The sequence below is a fragment of the Choloepus didactylus genome, chromosome 17 (assembly GCF_015220235.1).
Source record: "Choloepus didactylus isolate mChoDid1 chromosome 17, mChoDid1.pri, whole genome shotgun sequence".
In the NCBI taxonomy this organism is placed as follows: domain Eukaryota; kingdom Metazoa; phylum Chordata; class Mammalia; order Pilosa; family Megalonychidae; genus Choloepus; species Choloepus didactylus.
In genome coordinates, this window is record NC_051323.1 from 60,432,510 (window position 1) to 60,458,267 (window position 25,758).

General features: G+C 36.4%; 1 protein-coding gene across 4 annotated transcripts in view; it reads left to right on the forward strand.

Annotated features, from left to right (window-relative positions):
* Positions 1–25,758, forward strand: part of MEMO1 (mediator of cell motility 1) — a 158,648-nt gene that overhangs the window by 51,850 nt on the left and 81,040 nt on the right. The window contains exon 2 of one of the 4 annotated variants that reach the window (XM_037807532.1): positions 12,313–12,385. The exons of 2 other annotated variants lie outside the window; for them this stretch is intronic. In XM_037807532.1, coding sequence (XP_037663460.1) covers positions 12,346–12,385 — 40 coding nt within the window. In that variant the 5' untranslated portion in view covers positions 12,313–12,345. Of the gene's footprint in view, positions 1–12,312; positions 12,386–25,758 lie in introns of those variants that run through there. One more of the 4 variants, XM_037807535.1, reaches the window with a different exon arrangement.

A 25,758-nucleotide genomic window follows, 5' to 3' on the forward strand; every position in this document is an offset into this window, starting at 1 on the left:
TTGACCCTCTCTTTTTTCTCTATTTCATTTATCTCTGCTCTAATCTTTATTTCCTACCTTCTCTCACTTTGGGTTTAGTTTGCTCTTCTTTTTCTAGTTCCTCCAAGTGTGATGTTAGGTCTCTGATTTAATACATTTTATTATTTCAGTGTTTTCAAATTTATTGATATTTGTTTTGTGACTGACATGTCTATCTTGGAGAGTGACCTATGTGCACCCAAGAAAAATGTGTATTCTGCAGTTGTTGGGTGAAGTATCAGGTCTAGTTGGTTCATAGTATCATTCAAGTCTTCTATTTCCTTACTGGTCTTGTGTTTAGATTTTCTATCCACTATTGAAAGTGGTGTGTTGATGTCTGCTACTATTAATGTAGAACTGTGTATTTCTTCCTTCAAATCTGTCAGTATTTGCTTCATATATTTTGGGGTTCTGCTGTTAGAGTTGTATATATATTTATAATTGTTGTGTCTTGTTGAATTGATCTTTTTATCAGTATATAGTGTTCCTCTTTGTCCCTTGTAACTGTTTTTTTCTTAAAGTCTATTTTATCTGATACTAATATAGTTATTCTAGCTCACTATTGGTTATTTCACAGGATATTTTTTTCCATCCTTTTATTTCATCCTACTTGTGTCTTTGAATTTAAGGTGAATTTCTTGTAAACAGCATGTAATTTGGTCATGCTTTTTTATTCATTTTGCAAATCTCTGCCTTTGGAGAGTTTAATCCATTTAAATTTAATGTATCTGCTGATAATGCAGGTCTTTCTTCTGCCATTTTATTTGATATTTGTCTTATATCCCCCTCCCCAATTCTTCTGTTAATATTTACTTTCATGTTTATTTGAGTTTTTGTAATATACCAATTTGCATCCCTTCTCATTTCCTTCTGATATATTTTTTTTAGATAAATTCATTTTTACTATGGGACTTGAATTTAACATCTGAAATCTATGGCAGTCATGTTTGATTTAATACCAGTATCACTTCAAAAGCCTGCACATACACTGTTACATTCCCCTGTCCCCACCTGTTAGTTGTGCGTGTTACAAATGTATCTTTATTCATTGTATCCAAGAAGCATATACTTATCACTACGTTTTATGCATTTGCATTTTAGAGACTCTAAGAAGTAAAAAGTGGATTGCAAACTAAGAATCAATGCAACGGTACTGGTGTTTATAATCACCCAGATTGTTTCCTCTTCTGGAGGTCTCTATTTCTTTATGCTGTGTCTATCTGCTGCTTACGGTCCTTTCCTTTCAGTTTGAAGAACTCCCTTTACTGCTGCTTGTAGGGTGGGTCTAGTGGTGACAAACTCCCTCAGCTTTTGTTTTCTAGGAGTATCTTAATTGCACTCTCATTTTTGAAAGTCAGTCTTGCTGGATATAAAATTCTTGGTTGATAATTGTTTTTCTTTAAGCACTTTATTTTTTATTTATTTATTTTTAATGTTTATTGTTTATTTTCTGATTACAACACAAATATATGCTCCTTGAATAAAATTTGGAAAACATATAAAAGTTTCAATGAGAAAAAGTAAAAATTACATATAACCCAACTTTTTAAAGTAACCAAATTTCTTATTATATTTCACTGAGTTTTTTTTTATCTTCATTTTATTGAGATATATTCACATACCACGCAGTCATACAAAACAAATCGTGCTTTCGATTGTTTACAGTACCATTACATAGTTGTACATTCATCACCTAAATCAATCCTTGACACCTTCATTAGCACACACACAAAAATAACAAGAATAATAATTAGAGTGAAAAAGAACAATTGAAGTAAAAAAGAACACTGGGTACCTTTGTCTGTTTGTTTCCTTCCCCTATTTTTCTACTCATCCATCCATAAACTAGACAAAGTGGAGTGTGGTCCTTATGGCTTTCCCAATCCCATTGTCACCCCTCATAAGCTACATTTTTATACAACTGTCTTCGAGATTCATGGGTTCTGGGTTGTAGTTTGATAGTTTCAGGTATCCACCACCAGCTACCCCAATTCTTTGGAACCTAAAAAGGGTTGTCTAAAGTGTGCTTAACAGTGCCCACCAGAGTGACCTCTCGGCTCCTTTTGGAATCTCTCTGCCACTGAAGCTTATTTCATTTCCTTTCACATCCCCCTTTTGGTCAAGAAGATGTTCTCCGTCCCACGATGCCGGGTCTACATTCCTCCCTGGGAGTCATATTCCACGTTGCCAGGGAGATTCACTCCCCTGGGTGTCTGATCCCACGTAGGGGGGAGGGCAGTGATTTCACGTTTCAAGTTGGTCTTTAAGCACTTTAAATATTTCACCCTCTGCCTTCATGCCTCCATGATTTCTGGTGGGAAATTGGCTTTTAATCTTATTGGGGGTCTCTCATCCAGAGCTTGTTGCTTTTCCCTTGTAGTTTTCAGAACTCTTTCCTTGTCTTTAACATTCAACTGTTTGATAACAGTGTGTCCGTGCATCGTTTACTTCAAGTTTGTTCTATTCGGGGGTTTTGGGGCTTACTGAATTGGTATATTCATGGTTTTTTTGTTAAATGTGGGAAATTTACTGCCATTATTTCTTTGAATATTCCTCCTGCTCTTTTCTGTATTTCTTCTCCTTCTGGGACTCCTATAATGCATATATTGGTTTAATTTGATGGTGTCCCACAGGTCTTTTAGACTGTTTACTTTTTTCCATTCTTTTTTTCTTTCTGCTCCTTAGCCTGTATCATTTCAATTGTTTTATCTTCAAATTAATTGATTTTCTCTTCTACCATCTCTAATCTTTTGTAGAAATCCTGTAGGGAAATTTTAATTCCAGTTATTGTGGTCTTCAACCCCAGTATTTCTGTTTGGTTCCTTTAAAATATTTTTATCTCTTTATGGAAATTCTCATATTGTTCATTATTGTTTGCCTACTATCCTTTAGTTCTCTCTGTTTTCCTTTATTTCTTTCAGCATATTGAAGATGACTTTTTTAAAGTCTTTGATTGATTTATGCCTAATTTGGTCTTATTTATTGGTGGTTTCTGACTACTTATCTTGTTCCTTTGGATGGACCATCATTTCCTGTTTATTTTTCTGTAATCTGTTGCATACTGTACATTTTACTACTTTAATACATTATTTCTGGGATAGTCCTTGAGTTGTCTCTTCCAGAAGTTTTCATTTAACTAATGATATGTAGAGATTTCCTTGACTACCAGGAGCTAACAAAAACAAACCAAGGCAAAAAACATCTTTCACAGTCGTTGCATATTGAGTGTGTTTGCTGGTGCTCACCTTCAGAGTTTAGCCCTCCCATTAGGATCACCCTGAGTGAGTGCCTGGGGTCCTCTCTCTGTTTTCTGAGCCTGAATCTTGTCATGGGCATATACTCATGACCTTAGGAATTCCCTTGTTTATAGGAATCTGAACTCCCCTTCTATTCCTTATAAAATAGTCTTATCCCCCATTTCTGGTTACTCTTTTGTATGTCTTGGTACCAATAATTAATTGTCCCTGGTTGCTTGTGTTTGATTGTTTCTTATACTGCTTTAGCTGTGTGCAAGCTGCTTCTGCCTGGGTGGAAAGTTTTGGGATGGTGAGCCAGAGGCAGATGTACTGGTTTAGTCCTTCAGGGTACCACTCACCAAATTGCCATAGACATACAGGCACCCCAGTATGTACTCCCTCTGGAAAAGAGCCGGGAACCCACAATGGGAGTGCAGGCTGGCTGCAGACCACCCCATGAGGTTGTCATTAAGGACACCATGGATTTGTCCAGTTACTGCAACCCTTTAACTATTTTCCAGAGCTCTGAGGAAGATGCCTCTGCCAGTTTTTGCTATTTGATTATAGATTTTTTGGGGGGTCAGTGCCCCGGAGTATCCTATGCCCCATGTTCATTGACTTGAAAAAGTCTTTCTTCTAAATCTACTTTAAGATAGGGCCTTTATTTTTTTTCTTGTTAGATTACTTCTTGTTTTGTTATGTTTCTAACACAGCCCAGTTTCTTTCGTATGTTTTACAAGTTGGAGCATTGGGAAAGCAAGAAGTAGCACAGTAACTAAAAGTGGTTATGTCCTGTCTTTACTATACAATAATTCATAGAAAGCTTGGCCATTAGACTCCAAGAGCACATCTCTGGTGCATCAGTTATGAAATATTTGAGTGAAAGATTATTTTAAAAAATGTATTACACAGCTAATTTTTATCATGCTTTATTGATCTGTACCTTTCTGAATCTTCTGGTGTACTACTGTGATGCAATTTTATATCATTGAAGCTTCTCTGTGTTTGGTTTTACCTGTCTTTCTCCTTCAGTATAAAATGTTTAGACGTTTTTATACATTCTTGTATAACTATGCTTGTCTTAGGTTTATGTTCAACAAAGAAGGATATACAATCTTTATAATTCAATGAAGTACTCTCAACTTTTGCAGGATATATTATCAGTATCCATATGAATGTACTAATGAGTAAATAAAGACATTTGAAAATGTTAAAAGGCAAAATTTTTTTTTCCCCTCCAAATTCCTGGTTTAATAAGAATCTTGTTTATTTTGAGAAAAAAAGGTCCCAAACATCAGGCTGTTCACAAAAATAACTCAAGTATCAACTTTAGAAAACAAGTCTTAAGACTATTGCACTAATTGTTTTTCTAGAGGATGCATATGACATGCCAGCTCTCATTCTACAAAAATACATTGTGTTACGTAGAGTTATGTAACACACATACCTCTGACTCAAAGCTGCTCACGGGTGCTACTCAACTAACTGAGATTGCCTTTGCAGTTAAGGAAGCAACTACTGAACTCATGTATGAATGGTGAGAACTGTACTCCCCAAATAACGAGATTATTTTGGAGACAGTTGATAAAAACCATACATGCTTTTTAATGTTAAGTCATAAAGAGGTATCAAAATTAAAAGCAAAAAATTACAGGGTACGACTTAATATAACTACTAGGAGTGTCAAAGGAAGTGAACGTGAAACTAGGTGCAGGGCAATATGAATTAATGAACATGGGAAGGATGGAGAGAACAGTGAGCATGTGCTGAAGATACTAGGAGAGAGGATCTGGTGAAAAATCTATAATGGGATAAGATTTCTAAACCCCACTATGTGCTTAAGAGTCATCCTCTCCTTCCTCTGCCTCTTTTTCATCATCCTTGATCAACTCCAGCTGGTCATTCCCCTGATCTTCATTATCATCATCATCCAGTAGGTCCCCCTCCTCAGCAGAGTCATCTGCACCCCCCTCAGACTCTATCTTCACATTAGTCTCATCTTTATTCAGGGAGCTGCTGCTCTGCTCCTCTTCTGACTTATCATTCTTCATGTCTACTCCTTGTTTGCTCTGTCCCTTTTCAGTTTTTTCCAGGCTTTCCAGTAGAGAATCCACTTCTTGCTTTATCTGGGTCAACTCGTTCTTAATGGTCTGAAGGTCATCTCCTTTCAACTTTCCAGACTTAGAAGAGCCCCGCTGTCCACTCTTGGAATTGAAGCCACTTTTGAAAAGGCAAAATTTTAAGGTGCAGTTTGGAGGGAGTTAAACTCCTTAGGTCTAGTTGGTAGGTAACTATATGAAATAACATTCAGCCTACTTTTCTTTGAATCTAAACTATGTGATTACCTGAAAGAGCGGTTCATATAGAAAAGGCAGGATAGATAATGTATGATCCTTTTCCTTTACCAGTTTCCTTAGCATTTTCCAAAGGTAACCAGAGAATATTTTTTCAAGTGTCCTTGTAAATTCACAGATTTAGAAGATATTGAGGTTGTCCCATCTTTAGCCAGTGGGAACCTCCTGGTTGGTTCGTGAATCCTTTTGACAACGGCCCCTAAAGTCTTTGATAGCTTTCCTGCTTTCTGGTGTAAGATTCTAGGCCCATCTTCTATATTTCTTGTCCTAGGTTGTCTCATCTTTAGCCAGTGGGAACCTCATAGTTGGTTCATGAATCCTTTTGACAGTGGCCCTAAAAGTCTCTGATAGCTTTCCTGCCTTCTGGAATAAGATTCTAGGCTCATCTGTCTTAGATCTGGAATCAGCCATTTCTGCAAGGAGCCTTGATCTTTACTTAAGAAAAAAAACAGTCATATAAATGGTGTGAATTAGTAAATGCTCTTTGATGATTCCTTTGATGATGAAAATACATTGTGGTTTATAATTTTCAAAGCTTTATTTAAAAATTTTTTCCAGGTTTTTTATTAGAAAAGAAGTAATTTCTTGTCTTAAAATTGTTTTTTATAGTAACTTAATTTCCTTATTTTTTCCCCCACCTTTGGGAAAGAAGTTCTTTCTGTCTGCTCTGTCTCTCACACATTGATGTTCCTTATGGGAGAGTCATACCTAGTAAAATAAAATGCATACAAATAATTTATAATCTTCTTTAACCACCAACATAAAAAATTCTAACTTCTGAGTATATTGCAGTAGCCTAGAATTAGACACACACAATCGAGTTTACCCTTCTCATACAGAAAAGGAGGCCTAGTTCTGGTTAGCGGGAAAGCTAGGACTGCATTGCCTGCCTCCTAGAGTAAGCAGCATGCTGTGGTGGGAGAACCCTACAATTCACAGTCACTCCCAAAATGTTGGCATTGTCATTTACCAGCTGTATGGCTTTAAGGAAACTTTGTGGGTTTTTTTAGTTGTCATTTATTTTTAAGCTAGAGATAAAAATACCTGTGTCATATGATTACTATGTTAATTAACCGAGATAACATATTTTAAAGAAACTATCACTGTGCCTGGACAATTGTAAGATAGCCAATAACTTTTAGTTTTTCTTGTCCTCCTAGTTTGGAGTTTTCTATCATATTATTGCTTCCTCTTTGAATTGAGCATCAAGTATATCTACAGTGGCTGAAAATAGTATGTTCTTATTGCATTTGTTACCTTGTTCATAGTATTCATTATTCATAAATGTTTTCATTTATATTTTGTGTGTCATAAACGTAGAACTGGAATCGAGTTCATGCTTGCATTTTGCTGCAGGAAACAGGATAGTTGAGAAAGATCCTCATTAATAGATTTTAAAAGTTGCTTTGATGTCCTTAGATGAAAGCTGTGCTACCAGTACCATAAGCTAGTATTTTTAAGTATGACATTTTCTCTCTCTCTCTCACACATGAAACACTGGCTTGAGTTCTGAAGAGGTAGCTGTAGGTAATATATGTTTAATGTTAATGTCTACAGAGAAAATCTTAGGATCTGTTTCTCTTCCCAAAAAATGTGCTTTGATATTCAGGTTGTTTACTGTCTGTTTGGATAAAGCCCTAGAAGCATGTTGTTAAACATTGACTTTCCCATGACATTAATAAATGGCTTCCTTTGTCATGTGTTATAAAACTGTAATTGCTAATGCCAAAGTTTATATTTTATAAGGTGAATATATCCAAGATCAAATGCTTCATCTTACAACAGACTTCATGGATTTTCTTAATTCTGTCATTGGTAGTATAATTCATCTAGCCCCCATTTTAGTCATCATTGACTCTTTCACTTGCTTCCCTCCCATTTATTTAGGCACAAAGTCTTATTAATTCTGACTTTGCTGACCACAGTTTGGGAAATGCTGGCTTATAGAATTGAGGTTGTTTGTTTATGGCCTAAGCGAAGAGGTGTTTTAGGAGGGAGTTCTTATTTATTTAATAGAAATTTTGTGGTTTAAAAGAAGGTGCCAGTGGCAGTGTCTAAGTCTCTTAAAGGTGCTGGTTGCCTGGGCTTGGCTGAGAGTCTTAAAACTTACAGCATGTTCTCCTGGGAACGGGAGAGGGACTGCTTGGGCTTAAACCCAAGTATTCTTCAACCTTTTATGTTAGCACTTTTGCTTCAGTGGTCAGGCATTTCAGTCAGAACAGTCCAGAGAAACATGGAAAGGGTTTGGCACAGTGTATGCACACATATTATTGACTTGTGTGTTTTAACTGTGCCCCTTAGTTTTCAAATAATTTAGCTTTCCCTCTAAATTATCAGTCTCAGAACTTCTAGACTGCCAACATCACCAAAGAGAGACATGCTTTATTTCCTTATTAAACACACACACACACACACACACACACACACACACACACAGAGAGAGAGAGAGAGAGAGAGAGAGAGAGAAAGAAAAAGAAAGAACCAGGAACAAAAACACTGAATCTGATCTGATCAAGTTTTGAAGTCGGCTGTTGAATACAGGAGTCACTAACCACATGTGGCTGTTGAGCACTTGAAATGTGGCTAATAGTAATTCAGATGCACTGGAAGTGTAAAATACACAGTAGCCCTTTATCATGATGGCTGGATTACCTTTTCATTTTCTCCGTATGTGATACCAGGCATGCCCATTTCCCATTTCTTAGTTCACATTAGATGTGTTCTCTGGGCCAATTAACAAGTAAGAGCTTGCTGGGATTCTTTTTGTCTGCCTCTTATAGTTGAAAATAAGAAACATAGTTCTTTGGATGGATGAGCTGGCACATTAATGCTTAGTGAAAGAAGAAAACAGGCTCAAACTTGCCACAAAAATGCACAAAAGCAGAAATCACATTACATTATAGTTAATTACTTCAAAAGGCAATTTGACTTCTCCAGAGTATCTGGTAAGCAATTGTTGAAGAAGTCCAAGTGGAGAATAACTTGAGCCCTTGTTAGACAAAAAACAACAGCAACAACAACAAAACACCAAAAAGAAAACAAAACAAACAAACAAAAATTACCCAAAAACAACAACAAAAAACCCCAAATTATTGAAACTATTACGTTTTGTTCATTGGAGAATTATGAAGAAATATTAATAAGATGTTTAATGTTCTGATTCTGTTTAGGTCATACTTTTCTAGAACGTTTCCTTGTTCTCTGATTCTGTCTACCAGAAATTTGGTGATGGACATCACATGTAGGAAAGTGAAGAAAAAAGGAAAAATTCCTTTTTGCTAATACAGAACTCTCGCCAGATTGGCCCATATGTATCCTAATGACTGTAATATGCATGTCATTGATCAAATAGCAGTTTTTCATAGTTTAGTTTTAATAGCTTTAACCTAGGTTATGAATGTAGATATTATCTTAGGCCTAATAATGAATTGTTGTTAGGTAGGTTTAGCATTTGAAGGCTTTTTCCCATGTCCATAAACATGTGTACAGCATCATTGTTGATGACGTCATAGTATTAGTTGTATGACCATATTTTTTTATTACTTAATTTTGAACAGGTAATATATGTACAGAATGCAAATACAAACTATAGAGAATGAATATGTGAAAAGTAAAGTGCCCCTCTACTTTGGTTCCCTTTCCAGATCAAAATCACTGTTAGCCATTTCTTTTGTGTTCATCCAGAGATACTCTGCATAAATAGAAGCCAATATGTAACCATATATGCATCTATATGTGTAAACACATAGCAACTTAGTCAGTTAGGCTGCAACATTCTCCTGAAGTTTTGGACTAAGAAGATTTAGAAGAGAATGAGTTTGAATACTACTTTATTGCTAAAAATGAGTTCATTTTCTTCTGTCATCTGGGTTATTTGGGTGGAAAAACTTGGAAGAGCATTCATAGAAGTGAGAATCTAGAAACATTCTATTAAAAATAAACTTATATAAGTTTTAAGGAACAATGGAGCTTACCTCTGGCTTCAAACTAGTTTTCGAGGCAAAATTCATGCTTTTATTTATTGCTGATTTAATCTTATAAATTATGGGATTTATTAATTTAATGAAAAATCTCAGTTATAAAACTTCTCATACTGATGAATGGAGAAACAGAATGTGATATATACACACAATGGATTATTAATCAGCCATAAAAAGGAATGAAGTTCTGATACATGCTACAACATGGATGACTTTTGAAGACACGTTGAATGAAATAAACCAGACACAAAAGGACAAATACTGTATGATCTCACTGATAAGAAGTAATTAGATAAGCAGACTCGTAGAGTCAGAATCTCAAATATAGGTTACCAGGCGATGGGGTGGGGTACAGTTTAGGGGGTTAAGGCTTAAAATGTTCAGAGTTTCTATTTGGGATGATGGAGACGTTTTGGTAATGGATGGTCGTGATGGTAATACAACATTGTGAATGTAATTAACTGAATTATATATTTGAATGTGGTTAAAAGAAATTTTAGGTTGTTTATATGTTACTAGAATATAAATTAAAAAAAAAATCCATGGGATTGTACAACACGGTGAACCCTACAGTAAACGGATATAGTTAATAGTACAGTTATAAAAATGTGCTTCCGTCATTTGTAACAAATGTACCATAGTGATTGCAAGGTGTGAATAATAGGGTCAGATATGAGAACTCTATTTTATGTATGATCCTTCTTGCTGTATATATTTTTAAAAAGATTAAATGTCAGGAGCATATAAAAATTCTTAGATTGTGGTTAATTTGAAACAGCAGTATAATGCAGCAAAATAGTCTTGGTGTTGAAATTGACTTGTCTTTTATATAAAAGCTGAAAGGTAGTAGTAGTTCCCTAATATAAGTGACGGATAACTTCTGTCTGGCAAGAATATTTGATACTCATGTCGCTATTGTATTGTCCAAGTAGACAATAAGTATCTTAGAAGTCAAAATATTTTTTCTTAGAAATTAAAGTTGCTTTTATTAAAGAAATATCACAGTATTTATTTTGAAATTTCAAATATCACTGAGGTATGGAATCAGATTTTAATTTTTTTCAAATGGGTATATTGGTTAAATGATTTAGTCTTAAAATGCTTTTTAAGGAGAATGGTGTGATTATAGTGAAACAGGCATTGTCATGCATGGTGTATGATCATGAATGAATGTAATTTTGGATAACATTTTGAATATATATATCTATATATGTATCTATATGGAATATCAAAAACTTTATCACTTCTTCCAACAGCTTCTGACACCAACTGCAAATACTGCAGTAAATCAATCTAATTCAATTCTGACTCTTAACTACCTGGAGTTAGGCCAGACTCTGTGGGTTAAGGGCAGTTCTTTACGAGATTCCCCTTCAGGCACCAGTCAGAAATTGGGACCCGACCACCCACACTTCTGACCAACTGGCTATAAATTCAGGGGTTCCCACCCATCCCTTCAAGTTCGATAATTCTCCAGAACGACTCACAGAACTCATTGAAAGGAACTCATTGAAAGCTCTATGCTGTATTTATGATTATAGTTTTATTATTGTAAAAGGATACAAAGAAGAAACCGAAGGAAGAGATGCATAGGGTGAGGTCTGGGAGGGTCTCAAAAATAAGCTTCTGTGTCCTTTCCACATGGAGTCTGATGTGGCACTCTCCCAGCAAAGAGATGTATTTTATGAATTGTGGAAGGTCTCTGAGTATCTCAAGTTTATGTGGGGTCTCATTACATAGGCATGATTGATAGAGTTGTCCACGTGGTTTAACTCAATTTACAACCCTCTTCCCTTCCTAGAGAAGCAGTAGGTGAGCTGATATAAGGAAACTCAAAGTCCCAAACCCCTAATCACATGGTTGGTCTTTCTGATGCATCCAGTCCCCACCCTAAGGCTGCAGGTGTAACTGGCCACACCCTGTAACTAGCAGGTTGTTCCTGGGCTCACCAAGAAGAACAAAAGGCACTCCTGTCAGGAAATTCCAGAGATTCAGAAGTTGCTAGCCAAGTTTTTTTCATTGTATTACACTATTAAAATTTTTAAAAGACTGATACTCACTTGTACAATAATTCCATTTCTTAGGATCTCAAACTAATTTTAAGTATGGAAAAAGCTTTACAAAGAGATACATATTACAAAATTATTTATAATAACACTAAAGTTAGAAACAGCCTAAGTATTTTATATTACAGTAATATTTAAGGAAACTGAGCCATTCACACAGTGCGATATTATTTAGCCATAAATTGTCTATGAAGAGGTTATAATATAGGGGAATGTCCTTTCTGTAATATTGTGCAAGTAAAAACAGGTTTCAGAATTGTTTATCATATTAAAGATTAGAAGGAAACTTGGAGAATATTCATTTTGATGATTTTTGTAATTGTGGGATTATGTTTTTCCTCCTCTTCCCAATCTGTATTGCCCATATTTTCTATAATGAACATGTATTTTTATAATGAAGAAAATAGCAAACAATAATCAATATCTTGATCTTAAAAAGAGTTTAGATAAGATACTATAACCAAGAACTCTGAAGGGGTTGGGGAGTGACATCATATGACAGGGATAGGGAATTCATTTATAAATGGTGAAGAGAAGTAGGTATAAATAATCCAGATTAATGGACAGTTATCAGTCCTACACCTATTTTTAGATTACAGTTTATAAATGGTTTGGAGAAGGAAGTGTACAGTAATTTCCAAATTTGTAACCCCATTAGGTATGAAATGCCAATGGAATTTGTGTTAACTGCATGAAAATTTTGAGACACACTCTAAGTGGACAGAAATGTGGTAAGTGATTTACAATTAGCCAAATCTAACAGTTGGTTGGTACACATTAAAAATTGTTCATTTGGATGGTTAGTTCTTCCTTCAGACGTGTGTAGTTGCAGAATTTAGCAAAATATGTAAATAAATTATTAATATGTTTCAATAGATTGGTGGGTAATAAAGAATCCAAGATGTTTGGATTTGGCCCAACCTCGGAAATTTATCAATGTTCTTTCACAGCAAACATTTGTTGTTGTTATTGTTTTTGGTTGATACGGTGCTGTTTTGGATGGATTTTAGATCTCAGTGTGGCAATTCTTGTGTTCTTGTATTCCCTAGAGTATTGTACTAAGGACATACAATTTTCTGTGTGAGCAGGCCTATCATAACACAAAAAGAGACAGCATCTCTTGAGATTTATCTAAATATAAAACAATAGTTTTGTAAGTAGCATAGCAATAAATTCTAATATGTGGTTACAGTAGGACAGCAATAATGAAAGAAAGGATTTTGGGTGGAAACAGTTGTATCTATACATTTTTCCATCTGAAAAATTAGATGAGAATTTTGTAGTTGGTTAGCCTTCTCAGAAATACTTTTCAGTGTAGTGAGAAGCAGTGGTTCCCAAATGCTGGCTTTAATGAAGTTTTCATTGTTATGTATTGAAATGAAAATATCAGAACATTTTATTTTGCATTTTTTTGATAGCTAGTTGATGTTGAGCATCTTTTCATGTGCATTGTAGCTATTTGCATTTCACCTTTGGAAAAGTGGGTATTCAAGTCTTTTGCCTATTTTTTAAAATTCAATTTTATTGAGCTATATTCACACACCGTATAATCCATCCAAAGTGTACAATCACTGGCTTATAACATCATCATATAGTTGTGCATTCATTACCACAATTTTCATTACTCCAAAAAAATAAAAAAATAAAAATGTAAAGAATACCCAAAACATCCCCCCTTATCACTCCCTATTATTTATTTTTTATCTTTATTTTATTACTTATCTGCCCATTCACTGGATAAAGGGAGCGTCAGTCACAAGGTTCTCACAATCACATGGTCCCATGATAAAAGCTATGTAATTATACAATCATCATCAAGAATCAAGTCAACTGAATTATAGTTTAACAATTTCAGATGTTTCCTTGTAGCTATTGTAATATACTAGAAACTGAAAGTGAATTTCTGTATAATGCATGAGAATAACCTCCAGAATGTCTTCTCTACTCCATTTGAAATCTCTCAGCTACTAGAACTTTATTTTGTTCCATTTCTTTTTCCCCTTTTGGTCAAGAAGGCATTCTCAATCCTGTGATGTCAGGGCCAGGCTCAACCCTGGAAGGCATGTTCCACGTTGCCAGGGAAACTTACACCCCTGGGAGTTATGTACCAAGTACAAATGTTTATTTGTAGAGCTAGGTGAGACAGAGAGGCCACATCTGAGCAACAAAAGAAGTTCTCTAGGGGTGACTCTTAGGCATAATTATAAGTAGGCTTAGCTTCTCCTTTGCAGGAATAAGTTTCATAAGGGCAAGCCCCAAGATCGAGGGCTTGACTTATTAAATTGGGAGTCCCTAAAGTTTGTGAGAATATCAGGAATTCCCTAGGCGGGGAAGTTTAATATTTCCACCATTTTTCCCAGTTCCTCAAGGAGACTTTGCAAATACTTTTTTTCTGCCCAGAGTACTCTGGGATGTATTGGGGTATTACATTAACCTGTATAGAGTAACAAGATCTCATTCCCTACTCTAGGTTCCGTGTAATCATGTTTTTAAATAAACTTCCCATACAGGTTAAATTAGATGGTATGCTACAGAAAATATAAAATTTTTAACCAAATAAACGCCTCTTCCTTTGTTCTCACATGGAAGTTGAAGTTTTAAAATATAGTCAATACCATCCTTTACTCTGTTTTCTGATTTACCTTAGTCCTAACCAAGTCCTTTACATTCATATCTTTAATTGAAGTCTGATCTCTTTTTCAGCTTCTATAACAGTTGCTGTATGCAGTAATGCTGACTTTCAGAACTGCAGAGCTCTAACTCTGAGTCTCAGGTGTCACACAGATACCCAAATTTCCTGGGAACTTCCAGGTTATACACAAATGCAGTATCTCAGAATTTAGAAATAATAGTTAAAACTCAGGAATAGATGTGATTCTGTAAGAGCTTACAACCTAGGAACCTTTACAATAAGCCTTATTGAACATTCTGTATTCCTTCACCATTGATGCCCAATCTCTACCCACATTCTATCCCCCTGATAACCTGTGTTCTCAAGTTCACTTCTCTGCGTTTACTCATTATAGTCAGTTTATATTAGTGAGGCCTTACGACATTTGTTCTTTTGTTTCTGGCTTATTTCTCTCAACGTAATGTCCTCAAAGTTTATTTACCTAGTTGCCTGCCTTACAATTTCATTCCTTCTTGTAGCTACTCAATATTCCGTTGTATGTATACACCACAGTTCACCTTTCTGTTCATCTGTTGATGTCCCTTATACCACCTCCATCCATTGCAGCTTATGAATAATGCCATCATAAGCACCAGTGTAGAAATGTCTATTTGTGTCCCTACTTTCAGTTCTTCATAGTATATACCAAATAATGGGGTTGAAGGATCACACAGCAACCCCATACCCAGCCTCCAGTGGAACTACCACACTGTGCTCCAAAGGAGCTGCACTGTTCTACTTTCCCACCACAGTGATAGGTATATCTCTCTCCATATTGTCTCCAGCATTTGTATCCTTCTGTTTATTTTTAAAATACTTTTATTCACACACCATACAAATTCCATCCTAAGTGAACAGTCAGTAGCTCCGGGTGTAATCACATAGTTATGCATTCACCACCACCATCTATATGAGAATATTTCCATTTCTTCTGCAAAGAAAGAAGAGGAAAAAAAAATTTTAAATAAAGAATAAAAAGATTACAAAGGAGAAACAACAAGAAGAATCCCATACCCTCCCTTATATCACCTTCTTACTGACATTTAGTTTTGGTTTATTGCCTTTGTTATAATTAATGGAAGAATATTACAATGATACTGTTAATTATAGACCCTAGTTTGCACTGATTGTATTTTTTTCCATATACAATCCCATTTTCAACATCTTGCAATGGTGACATTTACTTATTCTGCCTCACGTAAAAACTTTCTTATATATATTTTTTTAAATCTTCATTTTATTGAGATATATTCACATACCACACAGTTATACAAAACAAATCATACATTCGATTGTTCACAGTACCATTACATAGTTGTACATTCATCACCTAACTCAATCCCTGACACTTTCATTAGCACACACACAAAAATAACAAGAATAATAATTAAAGTGAAAAAGAGCAATTGAAGTAAAAAAGAACAGTGGGTACCTTTGTCTGTTTGTTTCCTTCCCCTATTTTTCTACTCATCCATCCATAAACTAGACAAAGTGGAGTTTGGTCCTTATGGCTTTCCCAATCCCATTGTCACCCCTCATAAGCTACATTTTTATACAACTGTCTTCGAGATTCATGGGTTCTGGGTTGTAGTTTGATAGTTTCAGGTATCCACCACCAGCTACCCCAATTCTTTAGAACCTAAAAAGGGTTGTCTAAAGTGTGCATAAGAGTGCCCACCAGAGTGACCTCTCGGCTCCTTTTGGATTCTCTCTGCCACTGAAGCTTATTTCATTTCCTTTCACATCCCCCTTTTGGTCAAGAAGATGTTCTCCGTCCCACGATGCCGGGTCTACATTCCTTCCCGGGAGTCATATTCCACGTTGCCCGGGAGATTCACTCCCCTGGGTGTCTGATCCCACTTAGCGGGGAGGGCAGTGATTTCACCTTTCAAGTTGGCTTAGGTAGAGAGAGAGGGCCACATCTGAGCAACAAAGAGGCATTCGGGAGGAGGCTCTTAGGCACAATTAAAGGGAGGCCTAGCCTCTCCTTTGCAGCAACAGTCTTCCCAAGGGTAAATCCTGTGGTAGAGGGCTCAACCCCTCAAACCACCAGTTCCCTATGTGTGTGGTCATGTTAGCAACCATTGAGGTGGGGTAGGCCAATACTCCTGCATTCTCCACAGGCTCCTCAAGGGGGTTCTACATATTTTTTTCTTTGTTTTTTTTTTTTAACTTTTTTTTTTTTTTAAATCAGCTGTATGAAAAAAATAAAAAAAAATAATTAAAAAAAAAAACATACAATAGAAGAACATTTCAAAGAGACCATAAAGGGAGTAAGAAAAAGACTACTAACCTAAGATAACTGCTTTACTTCCAACATGTTCCTACTCTACCCCAAGAAAGTTACCTAATATAGCAACATTTCTGTGACCTTGTTCCTACTATACCCATCAGAAATTAACAGGCCATAGTCGTTCCTGGGCATTCCCAGAATGTTAAATAGCTTATCTGTTCTTCTTGGATTATTGTTCCCCCTTCCTTAATTGCTCTCTGTTGCTACTTCCCCTACATTCTATATTATAAACTGTTTGTTTTACATTTTTCAAAGTTCCCATTAGTGGTAGCATATAATATTTCTCTTTTTGTGCCTGGCTTATTTCACTCAGCATTATGTCTTCAAGGTTCATCCATGTTGTCATATGTTTCACCACATCGTTCCTTCTTACTGCTGTGTAGTATTCCATCGTGTGTATATACCACATTTTATTTATCCACTCATCTGTTGAAGGACATTTGGGTTGTTTCCATCTCTTGGCAATTGTGAATAATGCTGCTATGAACATTGGCGTGCAGATATCTGTTCGTGTCACTGCTTCCTGATCTTCCGGGTATATACCGAGAAGTGCAATCGCTGGATCGAAGGGTATCTCTATATCTAGTTTTCTAAGGAACTGCCAGACTGACTTCTAGAGTGGCTGAACCATTATACAGTCCCACCAACAATGAATAAGAGTCCCAATTTCTCCACATCCCTTCCAGCATTTGTAGTTTCCTGTTTGTTTAATGGCAGCCATTCTAATTGGTGTGAGATGGTATCTCTTTGTGCTCTTAATTTGCATCTCTCTAATAGCTAGTGAAGCTGAACCTTTTTTCATGTGTTTCTTGGCCATTTGTATTTCCTCTTCAGGGAACTGTCTTTTCATATCTTTTGCCCATTTTATAATTGGCCTGTCTGTACTATCGTCATTGGGTTGTAGGATTTCTTTATGTATGCAAGATATCAGTCTTTTGTCAGATACATGGTTTGCAAAAATTTTTTCCCATTGAGTTGGCTGCCTCTTTACCTTTTTGAGAAATTCCTTTGAGGTACAGAAATTTCTAAGCTTGAGGAGTTCCCATTTATCTATTTTTTCTTTTGTTGCTTGTGCTTTGGGTGTAAAGTCTAGGAAGTGGTCACCTAATACAAGGTCTTGAAGATGTTTTCCTACATTATCTTCTAGGAGTTTTATGGTGCTTTCTTTTATATTGAGATCTTTGGTCCATTTTGATTTAGTGAGACCATATGGTATTTGTCCTTTTGTTTCTGGATAGTTTTCTCAACATGATGTCTTACAGCTGCATAATATTCCATGGTAAGTATATAGCACAGTTTGTTTATCTACTCCTCTGTTGATTTGGGCTGTTTCCATCTCTTGGGAATTGTGAATAATTACACTGTAAACATCTGTGTGCAAATGTTCATTTGTGTTTTTGCCCTCAGTTCCTCTGAACACACACCTAGTAATGGGATTGCTGGGTCATACAGAAATTCCATAACTAGCTTCTTGAGGAACCGCTGAATTGCCTTCCAGAGCGGTTACACCATTTTACATTCCCACCAACAGTAAATAAGTGTACTTCTTTCTCCACATCCTCTCTGGCACTTGTAGTTTTCTGTTTTTTTGATAGTGGCCATTCTACCAGGTGTGAATGACGTCTCACTGCAATTTTAGTTTACATTTCCCCGACAGCTAAGTAATTGAGCATATTTTCATATATTTTTCATTCATTTGTATTTCCTATTTGAAAAAGCACCTGTCCGTGTCTTTCGCGTATTTTTCAATTGGGTTGTCCGTCCTTCTGTTGTTGAGTTGTGGGATCTCTTTATATACTCTGGATGTTAAACCCCCATCCAATAAGCAGTTTCCAAATATTGTCTTCCACTCACTTTACTTTACTGACAAAGTAAAGTCAATTTACTGACAAAGTTCTTTGATATGCAAAAGCATTCAATTCAGAAGAGGTCCCATCCATCGATTTCCTCTTTCACTGCTCATGCCTTGTGTGCAAGGTCCAGGAAATCACCTCCTATCACCAGGTCTTTAAGATATTTCTCTATGCTTTCTTCTAAAAGTTTCATGATCTTAGCTATGTTTAGGTCTGTGTCCCATTTTGAGTTAATTTTTGCATAAGGTGTGAGGTAGGGGTCATCTTTCATTTCTCTGGCCGTGGATACCCAGTTCTCTGAGCACCACCTGTTGAAGAGGCTGCCCTCTCCCATCTGAGTTGACATGACCGCCCTATCAAAGATCAGTTGTCTGTAGATGAGAGGGTCCATTTCTGAACACTCAACTCAACTCCATCGGTCAGTATACCTATCCTTATGGCAGTACCATGCTGTTTTGACCACTACAGTCCTGCCACATGCTCCAAAGTCAGGTAATGTGAGACTTCCCACTTGATTCCTCCTTCTCAAGATATCCCTACGCACTAAGGGCACCCTGCCCTTCCAAACAAACTTTAGTATTGGCTTTTCTGTTTCTGCAAAGCAAGTCGTTGGGATTCTAATTAGCATTGCATTGAATCTACAAATCACTCTGGGTGGAATTGACATCTGAACTGCATTCAGTCTTCCAGTCCATGAACACGGCATGTCCTTCCATCTATCCAGGTCCTCCTTGATTTCTCCAAGCAGTCCTCTGCAGCTTTCTTGTGTACGGGTCCCTCATATACTTTGTTAAATTACTCCCAAATGCCAGACTCCCTTGGTTGCTGTTGCAAATGGAATCCCCCTCCTGATTTCCTCCTCAAATTGCCCCTCACCAGTGCATAGAAATACCAGATTCCCGTGTGCCGATTCTGCATCCCGTCACCTCGCCATACCCATTCATTAGCTTTAGTAGTCTTGCTGTAGACCTTGTGGGATTTTCTACATACAGAATCGTGTCATCTGCAAGTCCCATTTCCTCTTTTCCTAATCTGGATGCCCTCCACCTTTTCCTGTCACCTAATTGCTCTAGCCAGAAACCCCAGCACAAGGCTGAACAACAATGGCGACAGTGGGCATCCCTGTCCTACTCCCAATCCTAGAGGGAAAGCTCTCAGTTCCTCCCTTGTGAGCACGATGTTAGCTGTGGGTTCTTCACATATTCCCTTTATCAAGTTGAGGGTGTTTCCCTCCACTCCCATATCTTGAAGTACTGTCATCAAGAAAGGATGTTGAATCCCCTCAAATGCCTTCTCTGCATCAGTCGAGATGATCATGTGGTGTATTACATAATTACCCTCTTGCATTAAACCACTCTGCACACCTGGAATAAAACCCACCTGGTCATGGTGTACAATTCTTACAATGTGCTCTTGGATTTGATCTGCAAGTACTCTGTTGAGGACTTTTGAATCTACCTTCATCAAAGAGATTGGTCTGCAATTTTCTTCTCTTGTAGCATTTCTGTCCACTTTTGCCCATTTTAAAATTATATTATTTGTCATTTTATTGTTGTGTTGTAGGATTTCTTTATGTATTCTGGATATTAAACCCTTATTGGATATGTGGTTTCCAAATGTATTCTCTCTTTGAGTAGGCTGCCTTTTTATTTTCTTGACAAAGTCCTTTGAAACACAAAAGTATTCAGTTTTGAGGAGATCTCATGTATCTATTTCTTCTTTTGTTGCTTGTGCTTTAGGTATATGGTCTGAGAAACCATTGCCTGTGACAAGATTTTGGAGATACTTCCTACATTTTCTTCTAGGAGTTTTATGGATCTGGCTTTTATAGTTAGGTCTTTGATCCATTTTGAGTTAATTTTTTTTCTAAGGTGTGAGATAGGGGTCCATTCTCATTCTTTTGGATATGGTTAATGAATTCTCCCAGCACCATTTGTTGAAGATATATTGTTCTGTCCAGTTGGGTGGACTTGGAAGCCTTGTGAAAAAACAGTTGACCAAAGATGTGAGGGTCTATTTCTGAACTTTTAGTTCAGTTCCATTGGTCAGTATGTCTATCTTTATGCCGGTACCATGATATTTTTACCACTGTAGCCAAAGATGTGAGGTCCTATTTCTTAACTCTCAGTTCAATTCCATTGGTCAGTATGACTATCTTTATGCCAATACCGTGATATTTTTACCAATGTAGCTTTGTAATATGTTTAAAAGTCAGGAAGTGAGAGTTCTTCCGACTTCAGTTTTCTTTTTCAAGATGTTTTTGGCTTTTCAAGGCCCCTTACTTTTCCAAATAAATTTGTTAATTGGTTTTTCCAGTTTTGCAAAGTAGGCTGTTGGGATTTTGATTGGGATTTTGTTGAATTTCTAAATCAATTTGGGTAAAATTGACGTCTTAACAATATTTAGTCTTTTAAAGTCTATGAACATGGGATGTCCTTCCATTTATTTTGGTCTTCTTTGATTTCTTTGAGCAATGCTTTGTAGTTTGCTGTATACAGGTTCTTTACATCCTTAGTTAAGTTTATCCCTAGATATTTGGTTCTTTTTAGTTTTTATTGTAAATGGAATTTTTTCCCTGATTTCTTCCTCAGATTGCTCATTACTAGTGTATAGAAACACTACTGGTTTTTGCATATTAATCTTGTATCTTGCCGCTTTGCTGTAGATTTTTCAGGACTTTTTCGGTGTAGGATCATGTCATCTGCAGATAGTGAGTTTCACTTCTTTCATGTTTGGATGCCTTTTATTTCTCTTTCTTGCCCATTTGCTCTAGGTAGAACTTCTGGCACTTGTTGAATAACACTTGTGACAGCGGGCATCTTTTGTTGTTCCTGTTCTCAACGGGAAAGCTTTCAGTCTTTTACCATTGAGTATGATGTTAGCTCTGGGTTTTTTGTATATGCCCTTTATCATTTTAAGAATGTTTCCTTCTATTCCTATCAAGAAGGGATGCTGAATCTTGTCAGATGCCTTTTCTGTGTCAATTGAGATGACCATGTATTTCTTCTCTTTTGATTTGTTAATGTGGTGTATTACATTAGTTGATTTTCTTGTGTTGAACCACCCTTACATGTTTGGAATAAAACCCCCTTGATCATGGTGTATACTTCTTTTAATGTAGCTTTGGATTTGATTTACAAGTATTTTGCATCTATGTTCATTAGGGAGTTTGGTCTGTAATTTTCCTTTCTTGTAGTCTATTTATCTGGTTTTCATATGTACCCTTCATAGAGTGAATTAGGTAGATTTCCTCCTCTTCAATTTTTTTGATGAGTTTCAGCAGGATTGCTGTTCTTCCTGGAATGATTGGTAGAATGCGCCTGTGAATTCACCTGGGCTTTTCTTTGTCTGCTGGTTTTTGATGACTGTTTCAATTTCTTTACTTGTAATTTGTTGAGATCTACTTCTTCTGGAGTCTGTGTAGATGAAATTGTGTATTTCATCTAAGTTACCTAGTTTGTTGGCATACCATTGTTCATAGTATCCTTTTATGATCTTTTTCATTTATTTGGAGTCAATAGTAATGTCCCTCCTTTCATTTCTGATTTTATTTGCATCTTCTTTCTTTTTCTTTGTGAGTCTGCTAAGGGTTTCTCAATTTTGTTGTTCTCAAAGAACCAACTTTTGGTTTTGTTGATTCTCTCTATTGTTCTTTCATTCTCAATTTCATTTATTTCTGCTCTGATCTTTATTCTTTCTTTCTTTCTGCTTGCTTTGGAATTATTTTGCTGTTCTTTTTCTAGTTCCTCCAAGTGTTTAGTTAGGTCTTTGATTTTGACTCTTTTTTCCTTTTTAATGTAGGCATTTAGGGCTATAAACTTCGCTCTCAGCACTGCCTTTGCTGCATCCTGTAAGTTTTGGTATGTTGTGTTCTTGTTTTCATTCCTCTTGAAGTATTTACTGATTTCTCTTTCAGTTTTTTCTTTGACCCACTGAATGTTTACAAGTCTGTTTAAACTCTATAAATTTGTTTTTAATTTCCAGCTTCATTCCATTATGGTCAAAGAAGGTGCTTTGTATAATTTCAATCTTTTAAAATTTTTTGGGACCTGTTTTGTGACTCAACATGTGATCTATCCTTGAGAATGATCCATGAGCACTTGAGAAGAAGCATATCCTCCTGTTTTGGAGTGCAATGTTGTGTATGTATCTGTTAGATTTACTTCATTTATCAAATTATTCAAGTTCTGTTTCCTTACTGATCCTCTTTCTAGATGTTCTGTCTGTTGATGTGACTGGTGGATTGAAGATCTATTGAAATTACACCTATTTCTTCTTTTTAAATATATAATGTCCTTCTTTGTCTCGTTTTATAACAGCTTTTTATTTGTAGTGTATTTTGTCTGGTATTGGTATAAATAGCCTATCTTTTTTTCTGTTGTTTTTTTTTTTTGTTGTTGTTTTTACTGTTTTCATGGACTATCTTTTTCATCCTTTTACTTTCAACCTATTTGTATCCTTGGTACTAAGGTACGTCTCTTGTAGACAGCATACAGATGGTTTGTTTATTTTAAAAATCCATTCTGCCAGTCTGTGTAATGGCAGAACTTACTTCAACCATTTTATCCTGTGGCTTTTGTATGTTTATCTTATTTTTGTCCCTCTTTATATGCTTTTGTTACCTTTACTGATATTCTTTATTTCTGCATTTTCTTCCAAGCCTCTCTCTCCTCTCCTTTCTTTTTGGCCTGTAGGACTCCCTTTAGTATTTTTCATAGGGCAGGTTTCTTGTTAAGAACTCTCTCATATTCTGTTTAACTGTGAAAATGTTAAACTCTCCCTCATTTTCAAAGGGCAGTTTTGTTGGATAGAGAATTCTTGGGTGATAGTTTTTCTCTTTTAGTATCCTGAATATATCATACCTCTGTCTTCTCCTCTCCATGGTTTCTGATGAGATATCAGTTCTTAGTCTTGTCTGGCCTCCATTTTAAGTAGTGAATTGCTGCTTTCAGAAGTCTCTTTTTATCCTAGGCCTTTGATATTTTGATTAGTATGTGTCTTGGAGTACATCTGTTCTGATTTATTTGGTTTGAAGTACGTTCTGCTTCTTTGACATGGATGCCATTGCATTTCATAAGAGTTGGGAAATTGTCAGCCATTATTTCCCCAAATATTCCTTCTGTCCCTTTTCCCTTCTCTTCTCCATCTGGGACACCCATGGCACAAATGTTTGTGTACTTCATGTGACTGGTCAGTTCCTTGAGACTCTGCTCAATTTTTCCCATTCTTTTCTCTGTCTGTTCTTTTGTCTGTTTGAATTCAGATGCCCTGTCTTCTAGCTCAATGATTCTTTCTTCTGCCTCTTCAAATCTGCTGTTGTGTGCCTGTAGTATATTTTTAATTTCATCTATTGTGCCTTTCATACCCATAAGATTTGTTATTTTTCTTTGCATGCTTTGAAATTCCTCTTTAGGCTCACCCAGTTTCTTAATACACTTTATGTCTTTAGCCGTCTCCTTTAACTGGTTTAGATTTGTTTGAATATTTTTGATTATTGTTCCAGATTCTGTATCTCCTCCAACTTTTTGATTTGCTACTTTGGGCCATATCTTCCTGTTTCTTGATATGACTTGTTTTTTGTTTTTGTTTTTTCTGTTGTGTGGGCATCAGATTATCTTGGTGAATTACCTCTGAAGGTTGAATTCTCTCTCTTGTCATCACTTTTGTTGTTAAGTGGGTTTGTGTTAATGCTCTTCTTTGACACTTGCTTTGTCAGTAGTACCCAACAGGACTGGGCCACTCAGGGGCACACTCCTCTTCTACAGGGCCCCAGGGAGAGGATCAGTTGAAGATGTCATAAAGCCTTTAATTCTCCTCACAGGTGTACTTTCCTGGCCTGTGGCTCATAATGGGTCTCTTTGCACCAAACCCTTTTAGCCATCTTCCTGGAGGTGCACTTTTGTTGCCTGCAAGCAGATGGTTTTTTTATGAAACCTGTTCCGCTCAGCCTTCAGAAGGCAGGTTATTTTTTAGCTGTCAGCTCCAGATAATGGCATAGCCACGCCATGCCAGCTAGGTTGCAAACACCAGTCCCAGCAGTCCAAATTTGCCAGCTAAAAGCTGAAACAGTGGTAGACCCTGTCATGCCTGTTCTTGGTAGAGTGGACATCCAATGACCTTTTAGTTTGTCTCTACTTGCCTGCCAGGGACTGGAGACCCCTAAGCTTTCTGCCCTGCAGTGGCATATGGGTGCCTGGAGTCAGGGCTGATCTTCACCCACAACTTCATGATCTTTACCCACAACTTCTCTGTCTCTTTGTCCCACACATTCCTGGGCATTGCACAGCACTCCCCATGATCTCCAGAGCTGCAGTAGCATTGCTCTGGACAGTTTCTGCCTGTTACCTGGTTGTTTTTCTTGGAGAGAAGTGAGCACCCAGCATATCCCTAATCTTTCTCCACATTTTAACATTTTTTAAGTTGAGGTGTGTTTTACAATAATCTGAATGGAATACTTACAATGGCATCTTAAAATTATTGTCAGTTGTAAATAGTTGTCACTGCCTGCACATAGTGAACTCACTATTAATGCTGCTGGTGTAACTAGACAACTGCAACCCCTTGATATTTTAGCCTACATGTCATTTAAGGACCGTTTATGGAAGAGATACCACTCAGGTTGTCTTCTGAAACTTTCTGTTCTGACTTCTGGTGACATCTTTTGGTAAGATTAAGAGAGAGATGGCACCAAACATAAGAGAATGTGTATTAGAAGAGAGTCCCAGAGGCAATAGAAGAAAAATTTTTAAAAGAAATGTTCCATTACTAATGCTCAACACACAGCAGATGATCTTATGGAAAAACAGGGATTATTAATGACTCTGAGTTAAAATGCATTTTAGATATTGGAGTGTGGATTTGAAAAAAGTTTTAAGAATATGTCATATTTCTCTTTTTTTTGCAGCACAGGAGTGTTATGATATGTCTAAGTCTAGACGGGCTTTTAATAAGAAATAAAATAAAAATAATAAGGGATAAGAAATTATATGTCCTTGTTCGAGAGATTTTATTTTTTTTTAGTGGTACAGAAAATAATGGTACACGTTAATATTGATGATATTTTGGAGTTGATGAAATATGGTTAATTTATTAAGTAAAGAACTGAGTTTATTCTAAGATTGCACTCATTACTTTTTGGTGTTAAGTTTTTTTCTTAAAGAAATGATAGTGATTGTGGTTAGATGGTTGCTATGTTTTAAAAGTACTTCCTTGTCAAAATAAAGTATTGGCTGCCTCATGTTGAATCCCCAAATTTCTTTTAAAGTTTTATTGGCCTGTGAAATCCAG